Here is a 14,143-nt window from a genome sequence, read left to right as displayed (position 1 = left end):
AGACCTTTCGATTTAAAGCCCAACTCTCAATCCACTGAGCTACACCAGCCAGGGCACCTGGGATTTTTAAAAATACCCATGCCTGCGTCACACTCCACTGATTACATTGGTCTGGGACAACATTGGTCCGGAATAACATTCCAGGCATCCCAATTAAAAAAGAAAAAAAGAAAAAAAAAGAAAAAGAACTCCCTGGGTTACTTAATTTGCAGCAAATTTTGGGAACCACTGGTTTAATTCATCCATCTTTACATTTTGGGGAGGGAGTAGGGGAATCACACAACTCTTTAATCCAATGAGGGCTGTTGTCTCTCATTGTACACACTTGCATTTAGATAAAAAAAATCTGGCATAGAATTTCAAGGGGTTTACAGATCCTTTAAAAGAGAATCTGGAAACCCCTATGGAGCGGGTGTTTGTGGTCCTCAGCAAAAATCCCCAGATACAGGAGTATCCAGGTCCAATCAGTGTGACGGGAGCGCCCTGTCCCCTCCAGAATGGCACTGGCCCTTCTCCTTCACAGAAGCCTCGGCGTTAGTGTCATCCAGCGGAGTTCCCACAGGCGAGGGTTCTGACCCGCAGCCGCGGCGGTAGCGTGTGACCGTGCACGCGCGTGCCTCCAGAGAGCTTGCGTTTCCGTTACGGGAGCCAGGGCCGCCTCAGGCTGCGGCTGCAGATGCGCGCCTAGCGCCCCACCCGCCCAGTCCCCTCCCCCGGCAGCTCTCTCTCGCCTGCCGCTCGCTGGCCTTCCCCTTTCCCACCCCCGGCAGCGTCGACCGCCTCCGAGTGCGCAGAGCAGCGCTCCGCACGCGAGCCCCTCCTGCAGCGGAGCCGAGCGTGGCGAGCGCCCGGGGTGCGTGGTGCTCCCTCCCAGCCGCCGAGCAACCATGAGCCGCGGCGCTGTGGCCCCGGAGAGCAGGTGAGCGCAGCCGCAGGGCTGGGGGGCGCGGGGAGTGGTCGGAAGGAGAAAGGGCAGAGCGGGGTGAGGGGGTGGGGCGCAGCTGGGCCCAACATTGCCGCGTGCCGAAGTAGCCTTTCCGTAGCGTCCGGACACCGGGCTCTCCCCTTGCCGTTGACCACGTGGGGCGAGGGGCTCCACTGCCGCCCTGCATCCCAGCTCTGGGCCTTCAAACAAAGAGCCCTTCGACGGTGGCACCTGCACGGCGTGCGGTACGAAGCACGGGGAGGTGATGCGCCCTCTGCCCGACCAGGACCCCTTATCCGCCGCCAGGGCTCGGAGGTCGCACCAGGGTAGGGTAGGCGGCTCCGGGGTCGCGCGCAGGTGCCCGCGCGAGAGGCGGTGGCGCGCGGCGCCGTAGGGCGGGGGGTAGGGCCGGAAGGCGGGGCCTGCGGGCGGCGCTGCGTCCCCTGCAGCCGCGGCTTCTCCCTTGCTGGCCACCCTGCAGCGCGGCCACCGCCGCAGGTGAGCGCGATTTGTTCACATCCTGGTGTAGGCGGGGGTGAGGTGAGGTGAGGTGGGGTGGGGAGGGCGGAGGAGGGTAGCACGCCTTTGCATCCTTCGCCCTCCGTGGTGAAATCGCGCCCTTCCCGCCTTTGTGGGTGACTTCCCTCACGAGGCCCAGCTTCTGTCGTCCTCATATGCCCCCAGCGCTTGGGCTTCAGGTCTCCGGAGTCGGTGCGCCCTCTGTACCTGGAGGAGGACTTAGACCCCGACCAGGTGCTCACCGTTGGCACTCTGGCCTCCGACTTTTAAATAGTTTCAGTGGCGGGCAGGGTTAGTTCCCTGAGTGACCCCCTTTGCCTGTGTGAAGGTCTCCCCCTTACCCGTCAGCCCCTCACCTCCCAAGTGGCACTAACACAGTGTCTTCCCTACAGAACTTTCTGCTTGAAGGATTTCTGCTATTACTGTAAAAGTGCGTCTGTCGTCAGTGTCCAACAGAACTTTAAAAGCACCTTTTACATGAGAATGTTTATTAGGAACTATTTTGGGAAAGCTCTAACAGTGTTGTGGGCTGTCCCGTCCCCCAGAGGTACCCACTGCCCTCCGCAAAAGCAGGCTTTTACCATTGGAAGTAGTGTTTCAGCAAAACACACGTGATGGGTGGTTTGTAAAAGATATCCTTTCAGTAATGTTGCAGTAAGTGCTGGGAGGAAGTGCACCCAAAACAGAAACGCTTAGCCAAGATTCAGAATCTTTAGAGAATTTACGTTTGGGACAGTCACAAACTGCCAAACAAAAGCTTTTGTAGAAATAACTAGAAGAAGAAGAGAATGCCAAGGTTAACAGTTTCCTATTTCAGTTATTGGTAGATCATTAAACATTTGGCCCAGCTTCTCTCAGGGTGGAGGAAGTTTTTTTTTTCTTGTTTTTTTTTTCTTTAAAACACTGTTGCAATCAGGAAGATGGACTATAAAATGCCTTTTTTTTCTTTCTTGCTGTGAGGAGCATGAATAAAACCACACTGGGACATGAACTGAGTTTACTTTGAACATCAAACACTCTTCTGAGAGGTGTCACTCACCAGCAAGGCTTGTGAATTACTGTTAAAGAGAACTTCTCTAAAGTTTTTCCTTAAAAAAAATGATAGAAACAGGAAGTGTGAATTGAAAGACAGTATGTGAAGTCAGCACAGCTATTTACACAAACAGAGCTAATCAAACCCTCCAGGCGGCTCAGAGTAACCTGCCCTTCTAGTATAGCTTTTAGGAGATGGACCCTCCCCACCCCTCTCCATCAATGCTGGTTAGTTCACCCTCTCATCTTCTGGCCTCTGCAGGGAGAATGTGGCCAATGTGCCGTAATTATAAAGGGCCCTCCAGATGTTTGCTACTGTCGCTTGTAAGTTTTGGTAGCTGCACAATATACCACTCTGATTAGCCATTCCCACATTTTATAGCTGGTTAAGCTGCTATTACAGATTTCTTAAGTTATGAGGACTAGAGACTCTACGGTACACCTAACTACGAACTATATCCGGTCATTTATTTGCCCAGTGGACTTTTTTTTTTTCTAGTGCAAACTACATGCCAGACAATGTGTTGGATGCTGGGGATGTGGGATCTTTGGCTGCACACATACACTTACACTCACACTCATATGAAGCAAAGCAGTGCAATAACACTTTTAATTCAGTTGTATATCAAACGTTGGCTCAGGGAGGAGAGTAGGGAAGGGATCCCTTCTACTGGGCTGAGTAGAAATTCCCTGCCCCTGACCCACCTGCCCTTGCAGCCCAGCCCAGGTGAGCTCTCCTTGTCATACCTGGGCAATTAGGATTTCTTTCTCTTCCCATGTCGTCCTCCTCTTCCTCTCCTTGTCCTCACTGCTGGGTATGTCCCTGCTGCCTCCCTCTTCCCTGCCAGCCTTGTCCCAGCCCTTTTCCTGGCCCCACTTCCCTTTGGAGTGCATTATGCAGAGATCTTGTGGACACTTATGGGAAGGAAGAAGGGAGTGAGCCTAAAACTGCCCCTCCTCATTCCTGCCGACCCACCGCTGCCCTTAAGGCCACGTCCCCAGTGCAGTCAGCCTTTCACCTTGCCCCACTACCGCCAGGGGCGCTCTCCATTCAGAACCATGGCCCGTAGCCATAAGATGGCGTCCATCATGGGTGAGCTGGTTGAAAGTGGTAATGTTCGGGTGTTTAGAAAAGAAGCTGGCTGATGATGGGAAACCAGCCTGGCTCGGGAAGTGTCCCCTAAGGGGATCGATGGCCGGCAGCTCAGGGTTCCTGCCTCTCTCCAGCCTGTCCCTCCTGCCCCCCACCTTCCCCTGGTTAGTCCCCAATCCACCCCAGCACCTGGTCCCAGAGGTTCAGCCGTGAGGAGGTCCTTCCATCCTGGCCGGTATGGAGGTGTCTCTGTTGTTGGCTTCCAGGGCGTGATTCTGAGTGAAGGCTGTTTCCCTGAAGTGTGATTTAAAGTTACCTCGCTTTCTGAGAGGGATTTCTCATCTAGTCTACCTCTTGAGCAGAGTAGACTGGTGTATGGGGCCTGGGAGAGTGAGGTTTTCTTTAGGAAAGTGCTTGGGCCTTTGGGACTCACAGAGGCACTGTCTGAACCTGCAGATTGCCAGGGGGTCACACAGGGTCAGGTGGTCCCTGTGTGTCTCCATGGATGATGTTGAAGACAGCAGATTCTGGGTCCTGGGATCCTGCGCTACTGACTTCCTCCCCTGCTCTCAAGTGTCAGCTATTCCAGGAGACTGCCCAGCAGACTGAGGGGTTGCCATCAGCGTGGTCACACAGTCAGGGTTTCTCCACTTCCTGTCCCTCCTCATCTGCTGCCTCTCTCCCCCTGACCACTCTTCTTTCCTCTGTTCCTGGATCTTGAGTAGGTCTTCCTGCCTCAGACAGGATCGCACTCCTGTCCGCCTGCCCCCACCCCCAGCAATTCTTCCTGCTTGTCCTCTGGGGCTCAGCTTAAATGTCCCCTCCCCATTTCCTCAGTCTTCACTGAGTTCTCTTGTCCTCTCTCAAAGCACTTTCTGTTTCAGATGTAGCAAGAGTCTTCCCCATCAGGCTGACGGTGTCTCTGGCGCCTTCTTGAAGGCAGACCCAGTTGCTTTGTTCACTGGTGCCTGGCACACAGTCTGTACGTGTTGTTAAATAAATGATAACGCGAAGCAGGAGGCCGAGACACGTTGTAAGATTGCCTCTGCTTATACCTTGCTGTGTGACCTTGGGTAATTTATTCACTTGATCTCTCCCAGAGTCCCATCACCCCTCTGTGAAATAATTAACTAGACTTGGAAGGTCTTGTAGGTCCCTTGTAGGTTTCAGGTTTTTCTGACACGGTCCTGTTTGGGGTGTGGAGGCACTCTGAAAATGCAGGACGGCCTTGGCGTTGTAGTTTAATTGGCCTTGTAGTTAGTTAGTTACGTGCCTGTGTTCTCCGCATCAGAGCTCAGTGCTTCCCAGTTCAGTGTAGCCTGTTCCGAGCTAATACTGTAGCTTACGTTTGTTTTTATTTTGCTTTTCCTGCATCATATACATTTATTTTCTGATTTGTCTTCCATTAGTGTGCCTCTTGGGGACAAGGTTCATGTGTCATATGTTTTATATGCCCCTCCACTTAGAATCGTACCTGTTAACATGGTAAATAGTTAGGTGTTTGTTAATTTGAGTTTATGAAAGAGATCTGCCTTGTAGAGAATATTGCTTTCATTGACAGTGTGCTCCGGGAAGTGTAGCTACTAGGTGATTATACAGATTAACTCTAGTTTGTGACTAATATAAGTAGACTCTTTTTCACTTTCTTTAACTCATTTATGGCTTATTTTCTAGAGGACCTATAGAGGGTAAAAGAAGTAACACACTACTGGGTTTATTCAGGTGAGAAGTTAGGTAAAGGAAGATTAGGGGCTTCTTATGATTTAATTATGCTTGATAACTTTGTTAGTCCCCGTGATGTAACTCTAGCTGAGATTTACCTCCACAGGCAGTCGGAGCCTTAGGAAGAGAGCCTGGTAAGCGTTTGGCTCTTATAAAACGTGCTGGCAAAAGCTTGGGCATTGCAATCAGGTGGGCCGGCATTTTTGGATGTGTTCCCCAAGCTTTTTGGGGCCTACTTCCTCATCTGTAAAGCGGGGATAACACTGGTTCACCAGAAAGGTTGTTGTGATGAGCTAATTGGTAGAAGCCAAATCCTTGGCTTAGTTTCAGGCACACAGTAAACATTAAGTGAATACTGGCTACGATCACCTTACGGTTTTGTTTTTACTCTGGGCATTGTTAAAAATCTTTAGCTGGAGAATTATGACTTACTGAGCCAGGTCTGAGTGAACTCATTCTGACACCTGCTCCCTGACTGTCCATGCTGCACAAAGTGAAGTCGTGGTGCTGAGTCGGGAGAAAAGGCTCCCTCCGCGATCAGAATCTCTGAGTTCCGGTTCGAGCTCCCTGCTTCGCAAGCCCGTGTGGGTTCGGCCAGCGGATTCCACAGCTCTGAGATGGGGTGTCCGCGTCTGCACGTGGGGGTGGCAGTGCTTGCCCTGCATTCCTGGCAGTTACGGGGTGGAGCTGGAGCGCCCGGTGGGTTTGGAAGCGCTTTGGAAGTGCTAACATGCTGTGTCTGCACGAGGGTTTGGTTTTGCTCTAGGTTTCATTTCGCTGCAGCCGGGACTTAATTCCAGCCATGCCTTTTTTTTGTTTTGTTTTACTCATTTGCACCTATTTTAATATAATCTACATTTTTCCAACAAACATGCAATAAATACCCTCATTTAATATTACCCCCTTGAAGTCTTAAGCTTGTTCTTTAAATCCTATTGTAGCTCAGAGGTTTTACTGCGCCGGGGTGCAGGGTCCCCTCCTACTAAGGGGAGGGTATGGTGGGGTCTAGAAGCTGATAGGCGTGGAGTTACACCTGGTAATAATGATTGGATCCCGATCAAAATTAAGGAGTTTTCAGGGCTGTTAAGTAAACGTCCACGCCTGCTGATCTCTAGGCTCGAAATTACACTGTGAGCATTTGGAACAGGTGCTCTCTCTCCAGGGTCGCTGTGGCTTTCCTGGTAACACTCCACATGGGAAAAGGAGAAAGGCAGAGACCATGGGAACTAGCATCCAGGGCATGGCAAGGGCCCTGTGGATCCTGTGGGATCTGGTTCCTCCACCTGCCTGTACAAGGGGGCAGGGAGGCTGCCTCACGGGTGGGCTTCTGCTCATCAGGTCTGAGCCCATCCCCCTACACTGCCAGGTGTTTGGTGCAGAGAGCTGGCCGTCTTCCTCGCAGCCTCACTAACCTTGTTTTGTACACCACTTACTGTCATCTACTTCAGGGAGAAAATAAACGTTTTGTACAGAGGTTTCTGGGCTTTAGCAGAAGGTCTAGTATCTAAGCAGGTGTGTACATGTCTGGAGAGAGAGATAAGCAGCTGCAGAAAGGGGATTATGAGAGTGCCAGTTCAGAGAAAAATGCTCTTTTGTCCCTGGGGACACAGCAGTGGGTTTTCGCAGACATATTTTGTAAAATAAGAATGGCTAACTCTCAATCCATGTTCTCATAATTACTGTACAATTGAACAGCATAGTAACTGCATTATGAAAGGTACGAGTCCAGAGGAAAAGACGTGTAATGGTTGGTTTGTTCTTTTATGCATTTCATCAGGGGCCATATTTTACCCTTTTTTAGTTTCTTGAAGCATTTCCCAATTTCAGGTTCACTGACACTTTCTGACCTTTTGAATAGGAACTCAGGATTAAAAAGCAAGGATTTAGGTCTGAAAATGAGAATACATACATTTCCTAAGATCATGAAACTTGGGCAATTCCGTACACTGGGAAAATTTACCAATATGGTATCTTGAGTCAAGGAGGCTTACAAAATCTGGGGGTTCCCTACTAATGTAGGCAAAGAATGGAAAGAGCAAGCACTTAGCAACTTTTGCTGTTTTCTTCCTTAGTTTATTATTTTACTAAACTGAGGAAGAAATTTGGATTTGGGGGTGAAGTGGTGGGGAGCGAGGGAAGACACGGTGCCAGGCAAGTATGTGGACTTTGAAGTCATAGTGGCTTAGGGTCAAGTGCATCCTTTTTTAATTTATTAGACCATGAGGAACTTAGTTAACCTCTCTGAGCCTCAGTCTGTGTATTTGCAATAGCCTTCATAGGCTTATGGAAATGATTAAAGTGCTAAGATAAAGCTTTTCAACCCCCGTAAATGCAGGTAACACCATTGTTGTTTTCTTCCTGTCTTTTCATTTATCCATCAAAGACTTGTGATTCAGTGGGCCCAGAAAAACTATTTTTAGTGGGCATCCAGTAATAGAGTTCTAATGGTCCTCAGACCACATCTTCAGAAATGCTGTTCGTAAAGGGTGAGTAGGAGTTCGGGCATCAAGGGGGAGGGCAGGGCTGTCACTTATGTGCACACACAACTCCCGGGGCACCCCAGCATCACAGCGCATGTCCAGAGAGCACCAGTGTTGGGGTGCTGACCTGCAAGGCTACAGGCAGTGACCTTGGGGGGTTGCAGAGAGGTGTGTGTGTGACAGGTAGGGTGTGCTTGGGACACCCAAGATCTTCCCCTTTGAGGGAGCAGGGTGGAGGTCCTCTCATGCCATGCCTAGGCACTGAGGCTTTAGCCAGGACACAGTGAGAAGCCACCGAAGGGTAAGCAAAGCCCTGATTAAACCGTGCGGATGGTCACATGAGGAATGTGTTGAGAGAGAGAGACTGCAAGCAGGTCCGATAATTGGGAGGAAGTTAGACTCAGCCCATCAGGTGAGAGCCAACGGGAGAGGGAGAAGGAAAGAGAGAGGAGAGAGCGCTTGAACTGAGGCAGAAACAGTGCATGTTGAGAGGGGACAGATATGAGATGTATGCAGGGGGAGGCTCAGTGACCCCTGGCCTCAGGCCCCTGAAACTCAGAGAAGAGACCTGAGAAGGAGGTAAAGGTCTGGGATCTGAAGCCTTGGCATGAAGGTGAGCACCAAAGCAGTGAGGAGCAGTAAGAGGAAGGTGTGTAATGTGATTTTGGGTCAAGTTAGTCTCCCCAGGAGGGAGATGGAGCAGGGGAGAGAGGAGGGGCCCCTGAGGCAGGGGCGGTGGGAGGAGACCGAGTGGGAGGGGCCTGGAGGACAGGGAGAGGTCCCAGGTGCATTGGGTCTGCCGGGCAGGAGTCGCTGGCTGCTCTAGCTGAGTGGTTTCGGTCACCCGGGAGAGCAGAAGGCAGACGGCTTTGAGTCTAGGCGAGAATGGAAAGGGGGAACACGGGACGGAGCTCTTCTGGGAGCCTGGCTGGAGAAGGGTGGAGAGGGTTCAGGCAGTGGTGAGGGTAGCACACAAGCCTGGGGAGGGACCTCTTGGTTAAGTGGGAGCTCTCTGAGCCCTTCATTTCTCAGGTGTGCTGACACTGAGGGGAGAGGCCAGAGAAGCAGAGTGAGTCGGCCCGGGAGAGGAGGGGGTCCCGGGAGAGGCTCTCAGTGGAGCCAGGTGGAGGGGCTGGAGGCCGGTGCAGGATGGGCGGTTAGGACTGTCTTCGGGAGACCGGAGCCAGGATGGCTGATGGCTGGGCAGGGACGTGCACTTTGGCGAACCTGGGATCGTGTGCTGGCAGCTCCTGGGGGTATACTGGGACTAGGGGTTCAAGGGCACACTCGATAAGCTCCCTGTATCTGTGCAGTTTGCACTCAGGCCGTGGAGACTAAGGTGGGGCAGGAAGAGTATTGAGGGGTGGGGAGAGTTTTTTTGGTCTGCAGCATTTCTGGAGAAACAATGCAACGATTATTTCAAAGGTTTTCATAATTATGTATAAATTTAATATCAGTTTCTAAAGCTGATTTTCTTTTCTTGTCTAGTGATGATCACATTGCCTCTTCGGGAGAAAAAGGTATGGTACTCTAAGTCAATGTTATCAAAAGCTCTTGAAACATTTGCAGTTGAGAAAATGATTTCTTCATTAATTTAACTTACTGGTTGCCATTGCTTTGTTACAATCATGCATTCACTGACTTGTGAAATGTATTAAAATAGTCATTAGGTTAGGGTGACGGGATATGACACTTTTTTAGACTTAAGATTATTTTTCAACAGATATTTTAAAAGACGACATGTGAAGAATTTGGGCCTTTGTAACTTTTCACAACTTGATAATAGAATGCACATTCTCTTATATCTCATTCCTTTTAAACTCTGTGTCTAATGTTTTTAACTTTATTTCAAATTAATGATGTAAGTTTAGTGAAGTGTTATTATCAACTGAATTCTATAAATTTTCCATGCATAAAAACTAGGTGTTATCTTTAATACCTGAGTGTGATCATCAGTTGTATTCACTTCATGAAAATAGCAACACGCTTCTCTCCCTGAGTCCGGGCCAGATAAGAACTCTCATGCAAAAGGAATGAACTGGGTCCGCACCTGGGTCTGGAGGGGGGCCGCTGGGGGTTGGGTCCTTTTTGACTGGAGTTGCGAGTTGGGGAAGTCTGTGAACCGTGTGTGGGGCCATATTTCTTGCTTTGGCCCCTTCTCCCTGTCCCACGCTGAGTGGCTGAGGGCCACTCAGGAGGGTGGTCCCGAGGCTGCTGCAGGCAGCACTCTGTCACTTGACGGCAGACTGACATGGAAACCTTAGCCCATCGTCGGGCCGTCTTTTGCAAGTTCTGTTTCCCTCTGTAGTTCACCTTTTCAGTGTGGCCTAATAACCTGCCTAGGAAAAGTATCCTGATTGAAATCCAGTAAAGGATTCCGAATCTAGTAAAGGACTCCGTAGCGTTGGGCTGGCGCGTGCAGGGCGTGGGGATGCCGTGCGTCTGTCACGGCTGCTGTCCGACCTGGCGGGCTTTTCTGCTGCACGGTGCCAACCTGCCGTGCGACTTCCCGCTGCAGTGCACACGTCCCTCGCTTCGGTTTGGCCCCTGTTTCCGTCTGCCTCAGCTGCCTCTCCCTCGTTTCACCTCTGGCTTGTTTCAGCTCAGCCAGATTCGTGAACTTGGTCTCAGCTTATGAGCCTTTGTCTTCCGTGATCAGTCTTGGTTTCTCTCTTGGACCAGGAAAATATTGGCCTAATTTTGTCTTGTACTGTGATTTCTTGTAGTGATTTGTCTAATGCACAGCTACTCCTTGCCCTCATGACTGCAGTAACCCGTAAGCAGTTTTCTGGGGGCATGGGTTTCCTCCTAACTTCGGTGGAGTGCCCATCACATAGTAGTAGGCACTAAGTCACTGTTTATAGAATTGAGGGAACAGTGGCCTCTGCCCAAGCCCAGAGCAATGAGTTAATCGGTCGAGAAGCTGCTGTTGCTCACCAGCCCAGGGTGGATGGGTGCTCCAGGTGCGAGGGAGATGGAAGACCGCTGGGTCCTGGTCTTCGGGGCAGCCGTGTTGAGCGTGGCATAAGTAGAGGCACAGTGCGTGGTGACTGAGGAGCAGTCCCTTCCCTGCACAGAGACACTGTCGCTTTAGTTAACACTGGAGGTGACTTCTGCAACCCCTTCATCTCCCTCGTCTGTAGTAGCTTCATTCCTGTGCCCGCTCACCCTGGCCAAGACTCTCTCCACTTCATGCCTGGGTCTCTGCAGTGGGAGCCCAGCGTGAGTGAGGCGCTCTGGAGTCCAGTCCACCCTGAACATCAGAGCCCGCCAGTAGCCACCAACATTAGGGACCACCGAGGCCTACTCCAGTTGAAACTCTTACGTCACCTGCGTCTTCTTGTCTTTTTGTGTCTGAGAACCATTGGGGCTGCCAGTTCTCCCTGGTTGCGTTCCAGGCCTTCCCTGGTCCGGTCTCAGTGAATCCTGCCAACTGCAGAGTCTTAGCTGCAGCCCGTTGGTGTTTGCCTGGTATTGGAAGCACCATTGTCTGCCCTTCAGTTACCAAATCTTGAGACCAGGTGCTTTTTTTCTTTCTGGTGTCCAGTTACTCAGTTGCCAGGGGTGTTTTAGGGTGCTGCTGAGCTGATCAAAGAAACAATACAGCTGATTTGGCACAAAATTCAGAGTTTACCAAGGAACCCACCCAATATAAATCTAAATCTCAAGCTTGTTGGCTTTCTGTTCTCCCTCTGCTGGAAAAGGCTTGAGGTTTCTTGGTCTGAATCTCTCTTTCCCCTGAGAATAGGGCATCATTTGCATCAGTTTGACATGCAAGGCTGCCGTGGGTGTAAAGAAGTGATTTAATTTATAGCAGAGAGTGCTTCTATGTTGTTGGTTTAGTGGCTTTTACTGAAAAACAACAATATTTTTTATGCTTGTTTTTACACTCTTAAACATTTCTTTCTTTCTCAACATTTAGATTGCCCTAGCTCCCACCTAGATACTTCAAAGGACTCTAAATCAGGTAAGGGATATGATTAATATTGGTAAATGCCCCAGTGAAATTTTTATAAAATAACCAATCCATAGCATGATAAATAAAAGTTTATTTTTCTGATTCACTACAAACAATCTGAGTAAAAGGTAGGGACTTCTGTCTTTCTATTTGAAAGAGTTGACTAAATTTTAAAGTTTTATGATTACCTATTCTCATGAAATTAATCACTTTAAAGTTTGGTGATAAAGCTGTACTTAGTGAAACTGAGAATTTATCTGATGAGGTATAGGATAAATTAGGTCATTTTTAGAGTGGCCACTCTAACCTAGTACAGTGTCCTCTGTGAGCCCAGCTGGGTGGTAGACACTTGGCTGGGGTAGCCTGGGAGGCTTCCCAGAGGAGGTGATAAATTGGAGTCACAGAGCAGAAGTGGGGAAGAGTTGCCTTAATTCAGGAGACTTGCAGGTGCAAAGGCCCTGAAGTGGGGAAGTGTACAGTGCTGCTCCAGCGTCTGAAGCAGGTCGGATGACTGGAACCAGAGAACAAAGGCTCTACCTCCGGAGCTGCCCCTTGCACAAATGTGGGAAGGGTTTAGTGCTTTGGAGTAACAGGATTGGCCAGTGCCGGTCACAGAAGTTTAGGAATGAGTGTGACCTATTAGTGAAAACAGCTAAACAAGCACCTGTTGTGTGCTAGGCCCTGGGCTGGCCACTCTTCACAGCTGGGTCTCCGTGGGTACCTAGGAGCCCTGTGGGTGGGGTCTGGGGAAAGGTTCCCAGGCAGTGGGAAGGCATCTCTGCGGGCATGGAGGAAGGAGTGGCAGTCATCCAGGGTATGAGTTTGGGAGGAGGGACGTGACTAAGATGGGTTGATTCTAGGCCAGTGGTTCTCAACCCTGACTACATTGGAATCATCAGGAGGCCTTAAAAAACACTGCTGTGTAGGCCTCACCCGAGACCAGCTAAATCAGAACCTCTGAGGAAGGACGGAGTCCCAGGCACAGGTGTGTTTAGAGAGCTCCCCAGGTGATTCCAACGTGCAGCCATGGCTGAGACCACCACCCTGTGCTGCCAGCCCCGGGGCACAGGGCCATCGCCTTGCTTTCCCACCTCGGTCCCCGCACAGTGCCTGCCTCCCTTGCTCTTAGGCGTCTGCTTGAACATGAACTTCCTCCTGCTCCCCCTCACCCCCACATCCCACCAGTTTGCACCTCCTGGGGGTGGAGCAGCCTAAGTAATGATAAGCGTGTGTGTAAGTGTAACCACATGGTTAGGAACTGGAAGCTTGGGTCAGACCGCCTGAGTGGAAGTGTTCGCTGCAGACTTCCTGGGGAAGCGGGGTGACTGTCGTGGTCTTGCATTAACTGGCTCCAGCCTGTCTCATCGGGCAGTTCTGAGCATGAATGCGTAAATACATGCAAAGAACTGTCACATCTCTATGTAGAATATATAGATACATGTGTCAGATGAGTAAATACACATAAATGATTAAATACATGTATAGTGCCTGGCACATAGTGAACACTCTAAAAAAAGCTTCAATTAGCTGGTCTTGGCTTGTCCTCATGATTCTCAAGTCTTTTCATTCCTCTGTGTACCTATTGCCAGGCCTTGGCCTGGTTGTGTATAGTTCTGTGTAGCGAGGGCAGATTGGAGAATAATGCTGATTGCTTTCCATGTCTTCGCTCATTGACTCCTGATCCTGAGGAGGGTGAGGCTGCAGTGGGGGACTCATCCACCTGTTCTGGAACGTGACAGTCTGTCCCTCTCCAAGAGATGACACCAGGCGTGGGGGTGAAGGAGACACTGCTGCCACCTACCCCCCCCCCCCCCGACAACCTGCAACCCCACCCTCTGCCTTCCTTCTTGTGCATCACCCTTTGTAGAGCTCCATTTCCTTATGGGGTCGGCCAGGAGAGGCCCAGGGTGCCCCCTGGAGGGGGAGGCTGGCTCATAGCCTTGGGGTAGGGCTGTCAATGGAAAAGAGGCTGGGAGGGGGTGTGGGGCCAGAGGCATTGGTAGTGGGGGTGGGAGGTGGAGAGGAGCCTGGAGGCAAGTGGAGGACACTCAGGGAGGTAGGAGGAGAGCCAGGGCAGGCTCCATCAGGAGGGAGGGCCGTGTGTGCGCGCGCGCGCAGAGGGAGGCCAAGTGAGCCTGGGGTGGGCAGGCCTTTCGGGACAGCAGGGAAGATAGCCCAGACTAGGTGTCTGATTGCAGCGCGTGGAGGTGCTGCGTTGGGGGTGAGGGAGTGAAGAGAGCATTCTTGGGAACCACTCTTCAGTAGTGGTTGAACAGCATGGACTAAGTTTGTCCTGTGCTTCAGTGAAGTGGCATCCATACTCCAGGAGACTGTGCTGTTGTGGCATTGAACTTGTGCCTAGGAACCTTGTACAAGTGCAGGGGCAAGATGAGAAGCAGTCGGGGCAGGCCAGG

At 50.8% G+C, this 14,143-nt stretch overlaps 1 protein-coding gene across 1 annotated transcript in view; it reads left to right on the top strand.

Annotated features, from left to right (window-relative positions):
- Window positions 1-720: 720 nt before the first annotated feature.
- Window positions 721-14,143, top strand: part of LOC123827474 (caspase recruitment domain-containing protein 8-like) — a 36,053-nt gene continuing 22,630 nt past the window's right edge. Inside the window, exons 1-3 of the mRNA XM_045851951.1 lie at window positions 721-919; window positions 9,260-9,291; window positions 11,694-11,738. Of these exons, the coding sequence (XP_045707907.1) occupies window positions 888-919; window positions 9,260-9,291; window positions 11,694-11,738 (109 nt within the window). The 5' untranslated portion in view covers window positions 721-887. The remainder of the gene's footprint in view (window positions 920-9,259; window positions 9,292-11,693; window positions 11,739-14,143) is intronic.

The sequence above is a fragment of the Phyllostomus hastatus genome, unplaced genomic scaffold, assembly GCF_019186645.2.
Source record: "Phyllostomus hastatus isolate PE091 unplaced genomic scaffold, TTU_PhHast_1.1 phas_contig_86, whole genome shotgun sequence".
In the NCBI taxonomy this organism is placed as follows: Eukaryota; Metazoa; Chordata; class Mammalia; order Chiroptera; family Phyllostomidae; genus Phyllostomus; species Phyllostomus hastatus.
The sequence above is the reverse complement of the archived record's forward strand: the minus strand, read 5'-3'. Positions and strand labels throughout refer to the sequence as shown.